This window comes from Zootoca vivipara, chromosome 3, assembly GCF_965207765.1.
Source record: "Zootoca vivipara chromosome 3, rZooViv2.hap1.1, whole genome shotgun sequence".
NCBI lineage: Eukaryota > Metazoa > Chordata > Lepidosauria > Squamata > Lacertidae > Zootoca > Zootoca vivipara.
The window spans coordinates 47,505,041-47,523,291 of record NC_142586.1 but is presented as its reverse complement, the minus strand read 5'-3'; the positions used below and the strand labels follow the sequence as shown (position 1 = coordinate 47,523,291).

Sequence of the window (18,251 nt, the reverse complement as noted above, 5' to 3'; positions counted from 1 at the left end):
AGTCCTGAAACACCTTGTTTTCTGGGTTTCCCACTGACAATTGCCAGAAGGGATACAGCTAGCAGTAGCTTCTGCCGACCAGTGTTTGGGTAGGCACATTGGGATGCTTCTCATGGACAGAGTTGCCCTGCTGAAATCTCTGCCACATCCACATGCTGTCCGGCACAGCAGATTAGGGATTTGGACCCTCCTTGTTTAATTGGCTGATCATCACAGTGAATTTCCTACGCTGTTTCTGGTGCTGACTGTAAAAACTGGTTACAGTATTTATAGGAACATTGCTTGATACTCTGGTCTGCTGTTTTCATTTCATTACAATGGTTATTATGGTCTTGGACAAGTCATATAAGATTATGTGATAGCTATTTCCAATATAACAATACTTTTCAGAAGAGATTGGTTTGATTTATTAACATCCTTCAACAGTTGTGAAAAAGTTTGATAGTTATTCTTCTAAGAGAGCAAACTTGGAATTTAAGTACTATAGGGTAGATATGTTTGTTTTTGCTGTTGTTTAATAGCTCTTCAAAGCTATTTCTTTGTAATGTTCTCAGGATATCTCCAGACATAATTACCGGTAATACTTTTCTAGAGAGACCAATTTGAGCAAATGAGAACTGTTTCAGCTAAAATAATCAAATTTAGAGGCAGTATTAGTCTATCTTTAAAGGTTAGCAAGAATCCTTCTAACATTTAGGAAAGACATTATAATTTGCATAAGTTTTCTATTATAAATCATTGTGAATAATATTTCTAGTTTTTTAGTTCCATTGGCTGAAGGGCTATAGAATTTGCCAGATGCACCGCCATGCGGATTGTCAGATATCCCACCAATATGACATATAATCCTGGCAGAACATCACAAATATGCCAGTATAACATTCCATTGGTAGAATTGTTCTGCTGGCAAAAATGCACACCATATACTGGTTTAAAAACTGATAAACCTTTCCTCTTCCAACATACATCACTTAACATTGTATACACTGAACCTCATTAATCTTTTAGTGACCATTTCCCCACTTTATTTTATTTTTTAAAGCACTTTATTGAATAGTCACCATACTTTTAGGTTGAATACTGTATACAGGTTCTTTGGAACGGTTCTATCAATAACATATCAGTTCTTTGGAGAAAGCAACTGCCTTGTGGGGCTCTGCATCCCGAACCAACTAATTTTCCTGCTTCTGTGTCCCACTAACTACACAGGGGAAGGAGTCTGTCTTCATGCTTTCTCATACACTCTGTTGCAGATAACGTTGTTCATTTCACACTCCACAACCGGCTTTCCATCTTCTATTTTTCTTTTTATTGTGGTCTCTTTTCATCCCATTTCTGCAACTGGTAGAGCGACCCATTGTCTAATGTCACAACACTCTTTACTTTCCTGTCATCTGCTGTGGTCTCATCAAACTGTTCCCCCAGTTTGAAGGAAATCTTGGTATTCTTTAAACTGCTCTCTGTTTTGATGGTTATAACATCTCCGTTGCAACTGATGATCACATTGGGCTTAGCAACACCAGCTACCTTCCTGGTGGCAAAGCCCACACCAAGTTCTTTCATGTAGTCATCAAATTCTTCAGTGGAAATCAGCTTCCAAGTCCCCCAAAATTGTTCACACATGGTGTGAGGAACTTCTTACAAATTTAACTAAGCACCACAAAGAGCACAGCACCACCATTTCCCCACTTTAAAGAGATCCTTTTTTGTTTTTAATCCCTCCACCCCAAAATATATTTGTGTTGCCAGCAAGCTTTGCTACTTCACTGCCTCCTCCTAATTCTAGATCCTTTATGAACATGTTTAAAAACATTGGTCCCAAAACAGATCCTTTGGGACCCCACTGCAGTCATACCTTGGTTTTGAACAGCTTAGTTCTCAAACATTTTGGCTCCTGAACGCTGCAAACGCAGAAGTGACTGTTCTGGTTTGCGAACTATTTTTGGAAGCCGAATGTCTGACGGGGCTTCCATGACTTCCCATGGCTGCGTTTTGGTTTCCAAACGTTTTGGAAGTTGAATGGACTTCTGGAACGGATTCCATTAGACTTCCAAGGTACGACTGTATTTGTATGCCTCAAGTTCTCTGCTTCTTGCTCTTTAACCAGTTCCCAGTCCATAAGAGAACATTTCCAATTAACTCGTGGTTGATGTGTTTGCTCAGGAGTGTGCAGTAAGGAACCATAGCAAAAGATTTCAAGTAAACAATGTCTACATGCTGACCCTTTCCAGAAGTGTGTTGATAGTCTCAAATGGATTAGTGAGATGGGGTGTACCTTTGCAGAAGTTAAGCTGATTTCTCTTTAGCAAGACATGTCCTTGTATACACTTGATAATTTTGTCTTTAATGATGCTTTCCATCAATTTACTTGAAACAAACATTAAAGTGTTTTGAAGGTGATGTCTTCATTGCTTGACTGCTCTGTGTACGCTTTACAGGCACCCTGACCATGCAGCTATATAGGTGCTGTGTTGTATGTGATTTTCTTCCTCTTGTTTGGTGTGCTAGAAAATTTGAATCTCTGCTTATAGTTATGCCTGGGGAGGTGCTATACTGGGGCTACTGCTGAGTGTGCCACTGGGGCTGATGGACTGGGGGTGCTGTGATGGTGCCATTTTTGTATATGGTGAAGTGTGTGGTAGAGCTAACGCAAGGCCCCTTCATGAGTTCATTGGCTGTCTCCATATGTGACTGATGACCCAGTCTTGGATATTAGTGTTTCCAGAAGTTCTGGCAGCCATGTACATCTCTTTATTTCTGCTGTTGTTTTTTTTAAAAAATTAATCTTAAGTGTTTCCCTCCTCTCTCCCTGTTTCCCAGATAGCAGCATTGCGCATCTCCCCACCCACCCCACCATAATTCAGAGTATCTGATTGTTCTGTTGATTGTTCTGTTGTACCTCTTGAGAGAACGATGTTTGCATACATTGCTTTTATACTGAAGCAAGTTGAGACATGGGGTTGCAATCCACAGGTGATGAAAGACACCTCTGCATGAGATTTACTCAGGTAGATTGTTAAGAGCTTATACTCTGTTCTAGTGCGCTTGAGATTGTCAGGTGCATAAAATGTTTTTGACAAAACACTTTATAGTCTGTCAATTTGAGGTAAAACTGTTTATATTCCAGAGTAGTTGCCTTGGTCTCATACTATGATTTTACAAAGCCAGCAAGGCCATGAAGATGGGCAAAGGGGAACTTGAGGAGGTTGGTCAGTGAGGCAAAGCTGAAAATGGGGAACCCTGTAGCTTTGCTTTTTTTTAAAAGGAAACACCTTTGGCTTGGTGAGGCCATCATAATTTGAGATTAGCTTTATTCAGGCGGTGTCCCCACAACAGTATCTACCTTTGTTTATTGGCTAAAAGACAAAAAACTATCAGCCAAAAGTGAGGTTTAAATTTGAGTTTGAATTTGAATCCATTGTTTAAGAAAATGATCCAAAAAGAAGTTGCTGGGGTAGCTTTAATTTTCTTATACTCAAAGAGAAAGTTAATGATAGTTTGAGAAGACCTGTTTCAATATAAGCACAGTAAGTATAGTTACAGGCAGGGGCAGAAACCTCTGCTCTGTGAAAAGGATGGTATGAAAAGGATGTGTCCTATAGATACTTGATTGACACAAGCCTCATGATGCTGACTGCAGCCTACATAAGGAAAGGATATGTGACAAAAGTATGTTACAATATGACAGCTTAAAAACATCATGGAAAACAGTCTAGGTCTTAGATATGAGTTATTAATGCTTTAAAAAGCAAAATACAAAACTACTCAAGAGTAATAAAACTGCTATACTGTATATTAGAAACCACATCAAAACATTTCAAGAGATTATCTTAATTTTATGCTGACAACATAAATGAAATGGTGCTATTTAAAAGAATATGTTTTGTGTTTATTTTCAGCTTATGTAATTGCAGTTTGTTTGAGTCATTCAAATAGTGTGAACTGAAATATAGCCATGAAATACGTAATATTGACTTTCAGATTTCTCAAGTGAGATAAATTGAAGGTAGCATTATTGCTCATAACTTGGAAGTGCTAAGGAGTATGGCCCATCACAGATTTAGATATGCTTAAGACATTGATTTCAGTGGGCTTAAGCACGCTTTGCAGTGGGCTTAATTGTGGAAGTTTCCCCCCTATACTGACAATATGGTACAGTGGTACCTCAGGTTACAAACACTTTGGGTTACAGACTCCGCTAACCTGGAAGTAGTACCTCGGGTTAAAAACTTTACCTCAGGATGAGAACAGAAATCGCGCGGCAGCAGGGGGCCTCATTAGCTAAAGTGGTACCTCAGGTTAAGAATGGTTTCAGGTTAAGAACAGACCTCCGGAACGAATTTACAGCTCTAGTCTTCTGAGTCTGATGGCAGACTGTTTCACTTTACAGCTGTCCCAAGATTACCACATTTTCAGTAGACCACCAAAAACATAGCTGTGCTAACCTAGACTTAAATTTGGAATGTTGAAGACAGGAAACTCTTTTGTTTGGGCATTTCCAATTGCTGAAATTACTTGGCTTTTAAGGGAAAAGCAAATTCTTCTGTAATAAGCCTAATTTAGCCTTGTATTCTACTTTCACCCCACAGATTTTCCAAATTTAACAAAGCTGTTTGAAATTTTGCAGTTGTATTATTATTATGCTGCCTTTTGTATGGAAAGTTTCAGGCAAATCACTTATGACAGCTGGCAGATACTGGATTTCTGTAAACGAGGTAGCTTTCAGTATTTCAAACTTTTCCCTAACTTCCCCACTCCTCCAACCCTGGCCTGGGTTATAAACTTTTAAAGAAGAAATATTCTGTTCCTAGCAGTTAAATTTGTTTTACTTTGTGGTGTCTGCTCAAAACTTGTGTCCTTGGCTAGCTCTGTGTTTTGAATGACCTTTTCATGTTCACACAGAGATTTGGTTTGTTCAATGACTTATGAAGGATTTGGAAAGGAGGCACATGCTGGCACATTTTAGGAAACCTTCTATTAAAACCTTCATAAAACTCTTCTTGGCTCTGAAGTAAGATGGCTATAATGCCAAGGGAGGGAGGAAAAGAACATGCTCAAATGAGGGGAGGGAGTCTTTAAAATTCAAAGCCAATTTCTTTTTACTGAGACTTTCTAAAATATTGTGGGGGGTTTTCAGAAGAAAAAGAACTTATATAAGTTCAAGGCAAAGAGAACAAGAGGTAAACACAACAGAGCAAAAATGACAACGTTTTAGCAGAACCTTCATTTAATACATAATATTGAAGCAAAACTATCAAAAGGACTTGGAAGAATGACTCAAATTGCATAACTTGCATTAACTAGTAGTTTATGACTTCCTTCTACTTTACAGATGGTGAATCTGTGGCTGTCAGGGATTAGGCTCCAGCTCCCATCAGTCCCAGCCAACATGGCCAATGATCAGGGAAGGTTAAGAGTTGTAGTCCAACAACATTTGAGGGCCACAGGTTCTTCATCCCTACTCTACTCGGTTTGGATGTTGCAATTTAAGTAGTGCAGTAGTTTACAAAGCTTCCTGACCACCCTAAATCTGTTGTGACTGTACAGCAACTGATGTTCGCTGCCAGTGCTGTGAATTGGTGGGACAGTTGTGTATTTTTCCAAATGCTTCCCTCTGGCACATAAAGCATTAGCAAGCCCACCTGTCTCTGTCCTCTTCCCTTTTATCTGATAAGAGTGAATGGTACAGAATGACAAAGGTGTCCTGTATTGCATTTGAGCAGGTTCTTGTTCCTTCCTAGCTGAAGCAGAAACCAATTTGAAGGGCCAGCTGAGTTTTTTTAAATAAACTGCTGAAGAAAGTGCCACTACTTTTGCATGAAATGCTGCTGGAAAGTGGTGGATTCCTAGAGGTCAAGATGCTAGTTGTTCCTCCTCGCTTGACTCTCAGAACTACTTGGGAGACAATTTATAAATGGACCTGGTCTCTTAAAAACTCATTTTTAACAACCTTTTTTATTTTATTTAGGATGACATAAAACACAAAGTGCAGCAATGTTCCAGTGTGCTGGGGAGATAATAACCTGTACTATATAAAGTAAAATGAAAGGACATTCCAACAATAACAATTCTATATTTTTCCAGTCGTTCCACTGGGTCAAGTGCTTCTCTTATTGATGCTGAATTAACCTGCTAATGCATTTATCAGAGCAAGGATTGGTGTCCATTACCCATCCCACAAAAGTGAATTTTGTGCAGGAACTTTTCTTGAAGTCCTCTTACTCTATTGAATATTGAACGGAAGTGTAATACAGGTCTCATTGGATTTGTTTCTTGAGCTATCAGACCCTTTGAGTCAGCCTTTCCAATATTGCTAAATGCCAAGCCTAGTCATAGTCATTGCGTCATTTAGAAAAATATCCGTAGACTAGAGCATGACAAATGGGGTTAGTGATGTTTGTGATTTATCGGGACAGCACATGTTGTTTAACAACATGATTTATAAGCAGCTTTGCAGGGTCCTAATGCAGCTTTGAAAATAAATTGTATAGGCCACCTGCCCTCAGAGCCTTTTAGTGTTCCTTCTTTATTGACTCCCACATTTCTCCTTTCTTCCTTTGAAAGCAAGCACGTTGGTGCAGAATTTACCAGTGGTGATTTTTACCAGTAAAACTAGAGGCATGATTGAGTCAAGTGAAACACTTTTAAATCCCATTGATTTCAGTGGAAACCAGGTATTGAGTAGTATATGTCTACTCACAAGTAAGTCCTGCAGAATTTAAGATTGCAGACTTAAAGTGACTGGCTCAAACTCTTCTTAGAATTAATAAAATTAAATTGTAAAACTGTTGAAAAAGCATGTCATATTTCACCAGAAATATAATGTTCTGCTTGCTTACAATTTCTGGAATCATTCTTCCCCAAGAAATTATATAATATTAAAGGGAGAATTTTTCATAAATTGCATAAGCAAATTTCATATGATTAGCGCAAAATACAAAACATTGGATGATTTTATTCTTTCATTTACCCAGTTAACACTTAGTAAAAACATTTAATTAATCTTGAAAACAGCATCAGCATGCTTGTGTGGATTCACCTCTTGTTCATTAAATCTGGATCTCTGGTTATACTGTTTTTCAGTCATTGCTGATTTTAAACATACTGTAGTTTCCTTTTAAAGATTGGCAAGTCCTTAAATTGGAGTTTTTGCTTCCCTAAAATGTATGCCCCCGCTCCTGATATCTTTGTCACTTATTTTTACTTGAAGGAAATCTGGAGTGGATATGTAGGCATATAGGAAAGCAAACCATTAGAAACTATTTTAATGCATGTGAAACAGACAGTGGAGCAAAGCTACAACTATCAAGATCGGAGTGTCAGAGTGCTTGTTGTCCTGGTAACAGATGAAGAAGATCAGGATGAGATTTCAAGAATACAGAGGAGAAAAAAAACAACATTGGACATGTTATATGTAAAAAATGCAGACCCCAGGAAAGCTTGAATGGTGTCTTATGATTATGCCTTATGCTTCTACTTGTTGGTCAATATATAACCATTGTAACTTGGATGAAACATACGTATAAAAGAAGTCTAGGCTTGAACCATGATAAACATTAAAAAATACTATGGATGACAGAGCATCCCTGCTGAGACTTAAGTGGTTGCTGAACAACTCCAGGCATGCCTGGAAGAAGCGGACCATTTGGCTCCCTTCCAGTCGGGATTCAGGCCTCATCATGGGACTGAAACTGCCTTGGTCGCACTGGTTGATGATCTCCGGTGGGCTAGGGACAAAGGTGAGAGCTGTTTCCTATTTCTGCTGGATCTCTCAGCAGCTTTTGATACCATCGACCATAACATCCTTCTGGACTGTCTAGAGGGCTGGGAGCACTGTTATACAGTGGTTCTGCTCCTTCCTCCTGGGCTGTGTTCAGAAAGTGGTGGTGGGGGATGAGTGTTCAGACCCCATGCCTCTCACTTGTGGGGTGCCTCAGGGTTCGGTTCTTTCCCTCATGCTTTTCAACATCTATATGCAGCCACTGGGAGAGATCATCAGGGGGTTTGGGCTGGATGTTCCTCAATATGCGGATGATACCCAGCTCTACCTCTCTTTCAAATCAGAACCAGTGAAGGTGGTGAAGGTGCTGTGTGAGTGTCTGGAGGCGGTTGGAGGATGGATGGCGGCTTACATATTGAGGTTGAATCCTGACAAGACAGTAGTACTGTTTTGGAGGGGCAGGTGTGGAAGACTCCCTGGTCCTGAATGGGGTAACTGTGCGCCTGAAGGACCATGTGTGTAGCCTGGGAGTAATTTTGGACTCACAGCTGTCCATGGAGGCACAGGTCAATTCTGTGTCCAGGGCAGCTGTTTACCAGCTCCATCTGGTACGCAGGCTGAGACCCTATCTGCCCACGGACTGTCGCCAGAATGGTGAATGCTCTGGCTATCTCTCGCTTGGACTACTGCAATGCACTCTATGTGGGGCTACCTTTGAAGGTGACCCGGAAACTACAACTAATCCAGAATGCGGCAGCTAGACTGGTGACTGGGGGCGGCCGCTGAGACCACATAACACCGGTCTTGAAAGACCTACATTGGCTTCCAGTACGTTTCCGAGCACATTTCAAAGTGTTGGTGCTGACCTTTAAAGCCCTAAATGGCCTCGGTCCAATATCTGAAGGATTGTCTCCACCACCATTATTCTACCCGGACACTGAGGTCCAGTGCTGAGGGCCTTCTGGCAGTTCCCTCACTGCAAGAAGCCAAGTTACAGAGAACCAGGCAGAGGGTCTTCTCAGTAGTTGCACCCGCCCTGTGGAACGCCCTCCCACCAGATGTCAAAGAGAACAACAACTACCAGACTTTTAGAAGACATCTGAAGGCAGCCCTATTTAGGGAAGCTTTATTAAGTCCATTGACTGTAGCGGGTCTACTCCATGACTGATGTTCAATATTACCCTTAGCTTTCAGATAGCAGCAAAAGATGGAAGGCTGACTGCCTATATGCCAAAGTCTCCAAAGTTCCAGATACAGATTAAGCGTTCGAAATACTCTTAGTAGCAATTGCTGGTTTCAGATGCAGGCTCAGTTGATGTTATATGAACATGCAGCAGCGAGCATCAGACTTGCATGCTCTTCTTCTCTTTGCATGCTTTGCTTTGCTAAAGGACTTGCAGTTCTTTGGCAAATGACAATTTCCAATGGGGGAATTATGGTTTGGGTCTGGTTTCAAATGCAAATATACAGAAAAACTGGTTGAATAAACAATAGTTTGCAGGTATACATGTAATGGCAAACTATGGTTTATTTAACTAGATGTTTGTTAGGAAAAAAACAGTATAATGAGAGATCAGTGGGAGATGAAGCAATCGCAAGCTTGAGGGTCATTGCTGCTCATTCATGTTAACACCAAACCATGGCTTGGAATTACATAGAATGTAGCAAGTATCACCATGCTAATTTTGAAATATATATCCTTTAAATACGTCTGTAATATGTTTTTGTTTTTTAAAGCTCATTCCACAACTCTTTCCTTACTTTCTGCAGATGTATTGTGAATTTCAGAAGCCGTTTAACTAAGGACAGTTAAGGAACAAAAATATATAGGAAGCAAATGTTACATTTGTAATTTTAGCATTCACTTTCAAGATTTTATAGTTTAGAGTTTACTTATGTTCCAAATGGTGAAAGCTTAGCCACTGTGAGCAGGGATGCTGGTTTTTTTTTTTAGAATTGTATCTGCGAAAAGTAAAGATTTAATTGTATTTGCCTACAGTAGTAGATTCTGTTACCAGTATACCTGGCTTATTTAAGAATTCAAATATACAATACTGTAGTACAGAAGTTCTTATTGACATGCTTGGCAAAGAAGCAAATAAGACCACTCTTTTGCCATCTGTTTATAATGCTATATAAAGAAAATCATGCTGGTTGCTGTGGAAACTAACATTTCCCAAACCACAAGTTGCTTAAATTCTCCACCTTTTAAAATATTGAGTTCTCTCAGGAATGAATACACACACATGGGAAATATATCAGAAATGTTCCAGTTACTGTACTTTTCCACCAATTAACTGTACAGTGTGTTCAATATTTGTATTTTGTCACAAACGCATACGTTGTCATTCACATTTCAGAAGATTTATTGATATTTTTGACAGAGATGTTTTGACTGACATCTACATCTCTACGTAGCAACTTATTTAGTTGGACTTTGAGGTTTTGCAATGGAGTAAAAATGCTACCATGTAGGTTTTAGAAACTGAAACTGCTATTTATATGACCTTCTTCTGGACTTAGGTACTTTATTCATAGCTCTCAGGCACCTTTGGGAGACACAACTTGCTTAATCTTGCTCCTGTTTGTGGATATTATAATGTGGATTTGTTGAGCAAAATATAACAGTGTAAAAGTGTTGACAATCATGCCTAAATTTCAGAAACCGTATTAGATTACCTTCAGGTTTGTTTAAATTCTACTATTCTCTAGTTTTTATCCAGGTGTTTTGGCAGACATAGGAATTATCCCAAGAATGCATAATCAGGTGCAATGTATCTGTAGCCTATCATGGCTCCTAGACATGTCTGTATGGTTATCTGTATCATAGCACAGGACATTGTAGTTTGCTGAATTGGCTCTAGTTCAGCAGATTTCCCAAGTCTTCCTTTTGATGCCATGAACATTTCAGCTTTCCAAAGAAAATATCAGCTAATAAAAACACTGTCCAGAATTGACAGCACTTGATAATTGGAAGTGCCTCTTATAGTCATTGCTTCTATCTTGTTTTGACTCATCATAGTTTTGTCTGTGTTAATTCTTGGGTGCTGATTCAAAACTCACATTGCTACTTCAAGGTCAGATGAAAGACCCTCTGCATTTTTGAGGACTCTGCACTCCAAATTTGTGGCTGACTTCTTCATATGCACACAAACAATTTTACGGCAAGACAGAACCTTATGGAACCTTAAAGAAGGACTCATTTGGAACAGAATAGCAACTGGCTAACTCCAGTATCTGAGATCATCTAAATCAGGCATGTCAAACCTGCGGCTCTCCAGATGTTTTGGACTACAATTCCCATCTTCCCCAACCACTGGTCCTGCTAGCTAGGGATCATGGGAGTTGTAGGCCAAAACATCTGGAGGGCCGCAGGTTTGACATGCCTGATCTAAATGAAGAACTGGACTACTATAAGAGAGAATTCCAAACCCTAACCAAATTCCATAAACAGCTCCATTTGGTTGTCAGTGCAACCCAAATATATTTTAATGCACATTTGTAGCCAATGTATGAGAGAGAATATTCACTGAAATGCAGTTGCTATAATTGGTCCACTGAGGATGTTAAATTACAGGTCATAGAGTACAAAAGTTTGAAAACAGCTAAAGCAAAAATCTTTAGCTGAGTGAGGGGTGCACTTCACCCTAGACTTACATAGTACAAAATTTTGATGTTCGGTGACTAGGCAGTAGTGTTTCATATTGTCAGTTGTCCTGCGGTTGTAAAGCTGAAGCGGATACACTCTGGCTTCTACCACTGGCTATAAGACGATGGTTCACCGAGAAGCTGCACCCCTTTCCTCTGGTCTTTTGCATTGGCCAGTGAATGAGCAGGTGGCTCCAAGACCTGCTTTCCCTTTTCTCTCCAGACTCCTTTTTCCTTTTGTGTTGTATCCTTGCTTTGTGTGAGCCTGCAAATAGGAACTGTCTTTTTAATGTATGTGCAGCATTTAGACAAGTTTAGAGGCTTCATCAGTGCTAGTAATTTATGGGGTCAGGCTCATAAGTAAATGTATTTTTAAGTGATCAAAATACATATTTAAAAGAGTATTTACAATTATTCAGTTGCTGATTCTAGTATCTGTGACAGGCATGAACTGGACAGAATATCTGCTTTATAACTGTACCTGTACAGGATATTGGTATCCACGCCTGTTAGTTCTCTAAATGTTGGCACTTCTTTTTATTTTTGTCATTTACCTCTCACTAATCATAAAGTTTTGATACAAATCAGGGTAGGGGCTTATACAGTACATGCTAAACAACTGTCTTGTCTTCAAGTTAATTTTTTAACCTTTAAGGAGGAAAGCGGGGAGCCTGTATAACTTGTGCAAATTGTCTTTGAAGGTTTTATTGCTCTTTTCTTAATTTTGTTTTAGTATCTGATTAGTGACCATTTTAAAGATCTTATGGCTGAAAGGTAATCAATAAACATTTCAATAAAACAGGTAAATAATAAAATTAGGCATGTATAGTGCTACTGTTGGATGGTAAGGATGATAAACACTGTGCTGACATATCACCTGGAACATTAATGCTATCATGTATTCATACACTTTAGATTTTATTTGCTCATCATGTTTCAGATTATTGAATTTTCTCTACCTTGTTTTTGGCAGAAACAGTTATCTTCTTTTCTGCCTGCTTTTGAAATACAGTGGAATACATTTTCCTAGTAAACAGTATCTTCTGAACTTTTCTTTGTCTGCTCTCTCTCTCTCTGTGTGTGTGGGGGGGGGAGAGAGAGAGAGAGAGGGAGAGAGAGAGAGAGAAGCAGCCTTTATTAGTACAACTCTCAGCCTGCAAGTTCTAAATGCTCATTATGCCCAATGAAAGTTTTTCTCTTCTGGGAAAAATACTTAAAATAGTATTATTGCTAAACCACTGAAATTACAGATTTATCTGTAACTGAAAAGTTGAAATGCCTGAGCATTAGAAGTTGAAGTGTGCAAAGCTTTAATGGGGATACTCATGTTTGCATGATTTATTCTTTTAAACAGATGGACGTTAGTAGGAGGTGTAATTCTTTCAGCACATAAACTATTAGCCAGTGTTACTTCTTATGTGGGTGGTGCGAGTCTTATATCAGCATACCATAATATACTTGTTTCAGAGCTAGACTCCCCACCCACAAATCAACATGAATTTTTAAAGAAGAGCTCTATTTAAATCTGTGAATCTGTCAGGCATTTAAATCTAGGTTTTGTCACATGGATAACATGGAGAAGAATTGTTTCATCCCCCCAAACCCTCAGTCTTTTCATTTTTCTGTAGATCTGTATTTGCAGTGGGTAGTTGTACCAGTCTAATTTTATTTACCTTGAGGGCACAGTGTTTAATAATATCGAGCTGCACAAACTATAACAGGCAGCACCTTAATATTGGTAGTTTTGTATTTATATTTACACTTGTGCTTGTGTTTTCCCCAATCTTTTAAGAAATAATTTGATACTAATGTGTGTGTGCATGCAGGCCCAATTTTACTTGGGCTGCATCCAGTTCCCCTTTCCCCCCTAGGGGCACCTGTCTTCTGCCACATACCCATCAAGAATAATTGCACCATCTGGAAGACTTTTATGTACCTGTAACTTGGGTTGAATATCTCTAGGGAACTGAATTCAGGTGGAATGTGAATGTGACCCCTGGAGCCATGTCAAGTGACTGCAGTACCTTCTAGTTACTAAAGGATGGCCACCTTAGGCTTTATTTGTTTCAAGTCTTATGCAATTTGCTGTAGTGAAGATAGAGTATGTGTTGCTGATGTAATTCTGTTTACTACTTTCGTTGAAAAAGAACTTCAGCTTTTTCTTAGCTGATAACTTGGACAAAGCAACAGTAAATAAACGTTAGGTGATACAGATAATATGAGCAGGTGCCATACTGCTTGTCAGCTCATTTTGTCTATCAATTCTTGCTCTGTACTCTGTCCACTGACATTTCTCTCTGTCTAGGGTTGCTACTAATTAGCAGCTGTTTTTAGACTGGAGTACTTCCCGGGTTAATCACGTGTTTCTTCCTCCGTATTCTATTTTTATCTATTCTCTATCATATGGTAATAGACTTCATTTATATTTTCATTCAAGCGAAGCAAGGATGGCTGTGGAAACTGAACTTGTCTTCTAACATAACTTTAGTTTGAAACACTTTTTGAAATTAGTCATATAACTTGCATAATCGCCATACCTATCCAGAAAATACTTTATACGTATTGATTGCTTTTTCAATTACAGTGGAACCTCGGTTTATGAACACCTCGGTTTACGAATTTTCGGTTTACGAACGCCGCGGACCCATCTGGAACGGATTAATTCACTTTCCATTACTTTCAATGGGAAAGTTCACTTCAGTTTATGAACGCTTCAGTTTATGAACAGACTTCCGGAACCAATTGTGTTCATAAACCAAGGTACCACTGTACAGTAGTACCTCGACTTACGAAGACGATCCGTTCCGTGGCCGTCTTCGTAAGTCGAGGTTTTCGGTTCTCGAAGCACCGCTACAGCGCATGCGCGAAGCGTGATTTCGCGCTTATGTGCATGCGGCGAACGCGCACGCCACTCTGCGCAGGTGCAGAACGCGTGTGCCAGGGGCGCGCGGCGAAAGGACTTCCGGGGGTTATCGACTTCGGAAGTCGAAGCATTCAGATGTCGAGGTATGACTGTATATAAGCCATCTCTATATGCTATATGCTCTATATGCTATATATATTGGGATCCCTCTGCTAATACTGTTTAGACACCACATCTCCCATCATTCCTCATCATACAATATGGTGGCTGATGCTGATAGTAGTTGTAGCCCAAAACATCTTTAGCCACCAAGATGGAGAAAGCTAGTCTTAGAGCTTGTCCCCACTTTGCTTGTCCCATGCTTAGAAAACATGGGTCTGAGTGGTTTTCCATTTGTCCCAATGCTTTCCCCAGGAAAACCTGCTCTTTACTGCTGAATTGGGACACAGGTGGCGCTGTGGGTTAAACCACAGAGCCTAGGACTTGCCAATCAGAAGGTCGGCGGTCCGAATCCCCATGACGGGGTGAGCTCCTGTTGTTCAGTCCCTGCTCCGGCTGGAAGGTAAGCGGTGTTTCTGTGCACTGCTCTGGTTTGCCAGAAGCAGCTTAGTCATGCTGGCCACATGACCCGGAAGCTGTATACCGGCTCCCTCGGCCAGTAAAGCGAGATGAGCGCCGCAACCCCAGAGTCATCCGCGACTGGACCTAATGGTCAGGGGTCCCTTTACCCTTTACCTTTTTACTGCTGAATTAGAGCAAATGTCAAGCCCTGGAAGCAGCAAGTGATAGATACTAAGTTATTTAAATAAAAATTGAATAGTAGAGAGGCCAAAAGGCACCCTTGCCTGACTCCCTTGAAGGTTTTAATGGGGTCTGAATCAGGGTTCAAAATTGGGGTGCCAGGCGCATTTTGCACCTAAAGTTTCTCCATTTGCAAGCACCTCAAAAAGTCTGGGTGCCATTTTTTGTACCTTTCTGACACTCGAGGATTAATGAAATGTATGTGATTTGAAGCCTTGAAGTATATGTTAAGGATAGACAATATATTAAGGAGTTTAACAACAAAGAGTAGAGGATTTTGAAAACTCAAGTATGGTACCAGTTTGTTTTTTTGTAAACACCAAATTAAACATGTATTAACAATTTCTGCTAAAATGCAATATTAACAATGTGCTACTTATGTGAATTGCATATTAATTCATGCTTATCAAAATAATGAATAAAAAGTGTTGCTGACTCCCCACCCCCCATGACGACTAGACATTCTGTTTTGGTGCCCACAACCCAGGTCCCAGAAGCCATTTTGCTCCTAGCTTTTCATTCCCAGTTTCTAACACTGTACGTAATGTGGAGCTTTGGTTTTGTTCTAAAGAAGCAGTAGAGAACTATAGATTCTAAAGTGAAAGTTCATTCTCTCCTCTCACACATAGAGGAGAACAGGGCAGGACACAAACTGTGGCTCATTCTCAATCATCTAACCCACTACTTAGGCAGTCATCTAAATTGGTCTTAGGAAAAATTATTTGCGTGTTCAAAATTCTGATCTGACTTAATTTTTTTCTTTTTCTTTTTTTGCAGAGGTTTTGTGTTGGATAGCAGGAACAACCTGCAGATGAGAGGCTTGGTGGTTTTACTTATATCTAAGGCAGCTGGGCCCAGCATAACAGCAGAGAGCTCCCTCCAAAATGATATGATCAGTGGGATATATTCTAGGTAAGAATTTTCTAATGCAAAAGATGCAGAGTCACATTTATTTTCTTTTCAGATTATGCCAATATTTGTGTGTGTGTTTTTTCAAAATATGCAAATACCATTGAGATATATGAGAATAATATTCAGAAAGACAGTTTCCCTTCCTGTTTCCATCTGTGCTTCATTAAAAAGAAAAGTTGTATAGTGCTTTTTGTATATGATGATCTCTACAACCCTTACTTTTATCCCTGTTTGCACAACTCTATGAGATCCTTACATAGGCATTTCCCAGATGGGATATTGCACTGAAAAATAGTGTTCTAAGTGAATGCACAGCAGCAGGATTTTCTTTCCACATACAGTAGATAGTTTTATAGTAGCAAAAGCACTCACCTTTTCCATCCAGTCACAAGTACTGCATGTATCACTTTCCAGTCTGTGCTTGACCTTATATTACTTCTTATTGTACTGATACAAAAAAAAGGGTCTACAGTATTTTTCAATGAAATTATTATTACACCGCTTTGAGGGTTGTTGTTGTTGTTGTTGTTGTTGTTGTTGTTGTTGTTGTTACAATCAAGCGGTGTGTAAATTTTATGAAATAAATAATAAATAAAATTGTTAAATTGCCTTTCTTCATTTGGATCACCTCCCATACCTTGGTATCCAATCCTCCAATACTGGTGCATTGATCCCCCCCTCCAACAACCTGAATTGTAACTAATTGTTGAATGGGCAGCTGTTAGTAGGTGTTCAATGAATGACTTGGCCTTTGCAAACCATGGTCCAAATATCCGGGGGTGGGGGGAAGCCTGTGCAGATGCCTTTGTCTTCTTATAATGATGAGTGTTTTGGCAGTGGTAATATGTAATACGTAAGGAGCAGTTCTTGCTTGATCCGCAAGATGAAGAAAGCTGCTGCATCCTTGTAAGATTACTACTGATTTTCCAAACATAGTAATACAGCTGACCTACTGAGGCACTGAGTTAGCAGTATATCTTCATTGACTATTACTTTTCCAGGGTGCTTTAAAGAAAGACAATCAGTATCTGCTCACAAAGAGTTCCTGTTTTAGGAAGTTGAAAAGAAGTAGCATGTGGATCTTTAACCATTCATAGGAAATACGATGTTGACCAGTTTTCCAAACCAAGAAACCTTCATCAAATCACTCTTGATCACTGAGAATTAACAAAATAATGACCATGGAAAACTGATTCAAATGTGACAGTTCCAGATGATTGGTCATGTAGGGGTCATTCTTAAGAGTAGCTACATTTAACTTGCAGTGTGGTAATGATCCTTACAGAATGTCTTTATTTGGAAGATGGCTGGAAAAGCTTTTGTGCTGTGCCTAGATATAAGAAAGCTAGGCAAGGTGTGATTGCATCAACAGCATTTTTTTGTGCGGCAAGAAGCAGTTTTGGATGTGTGGGCAGCTTTTGTCAGGAATGAAGTTAGGTGACGGTAATAAAGATTTGGATTGGATTGGCTTGGAAGTTGGGTGATGGGAAGGAACTATAGTCCCAGTCCTGATCAGGGTCCTATGTGGTTATTATTGTATTTAATGCATCATCTACACTTTTTCTGCTGAATCCTGTATGATTTGAAGATGTAGCAACCTGTCAGTAGTGATAATGCAGAATCCTTACTTGCGCTGGCTCTCTGGTTCACTGTCACTACCTGCAAGGGAACTTAAGGTGTACCTGCTCCATGGTAGTGGTGAACAATTTTGCCTGACAGCACCATGGAGCTATTGTGCTGAAGGACTCCATGGTAGAGTGGTTTGGTGCAGTGCAGACACCTGAAAGTTCCCTTCCCTGGCAAAAGGGCAGTTTTCTAAGATTTTGTGTGCATATAAAGATTTTACTCGTGTCTAATATATTTAGGTGCCTGTTTCAGATGCATGGAAGAAGGGCATGCCAACTGCACACACGGTACATTGTCTATACAGTATTATACACTATATGCTAGCAAGTTGATGTAAAAGTCCTACTGAAGAAATCCCAGTTTCTTAACAAACCTGCCATACCAACATATGGCTCTGACTTCAATACATGGCTTGTAGATGCATTTCTGTTGAAAGATATTCAGAAAATTTAATTATGCTTCCCAGTAGAACAGGCATAAATTAAGTAAAATGTACCACCACCCCTCCTCCCTAACTGAAGATCAGCAACTGATATAGGTTTCCATGCATCAAGAAAGCATTTTGCAAATGTTAAAATGAGAACAAACTATTAAAAAAATAGTGGAAGGGAATTGCCTTAATAATAGAAATTAGCTGATGCCAACTTTCCAAAATGCATCTGATTAATCTGATCCTGTCCC

At 39.6% G+C, this 18,251-nt stretch overlaps 1 protein-coding gene and 1 pseudogene across 1 annotated transcript in view; one reads left to right on the top strand and one right to left on the bottom strand.

The window, feature by feature from the left end:
• The window catches only part of PDSS2 (decaprenyl diphosphate synthase subunit 2), a 71,357-nt gene that overhangs the window by 2,686 nt on the left and 50,420 nt on the right, over positions 1-18,251 (top strand). Inside the window, exon 2 of the mRNA XM_035109292.3 lies at positions 15,810-15,944. Coding sequence (XP_034965183.2) covers positions 15,810-15,944 — 135 coding nt within the window. The remainder of the gene's footprint in view (positions 1-15,809; positions 15,945-18,251) is intronic.
• Positions 1,081-1,623, bottom strand: LOC118082211 (fatty acid-binding protein, adipocyte pseudogene; annotated as a pseudogene).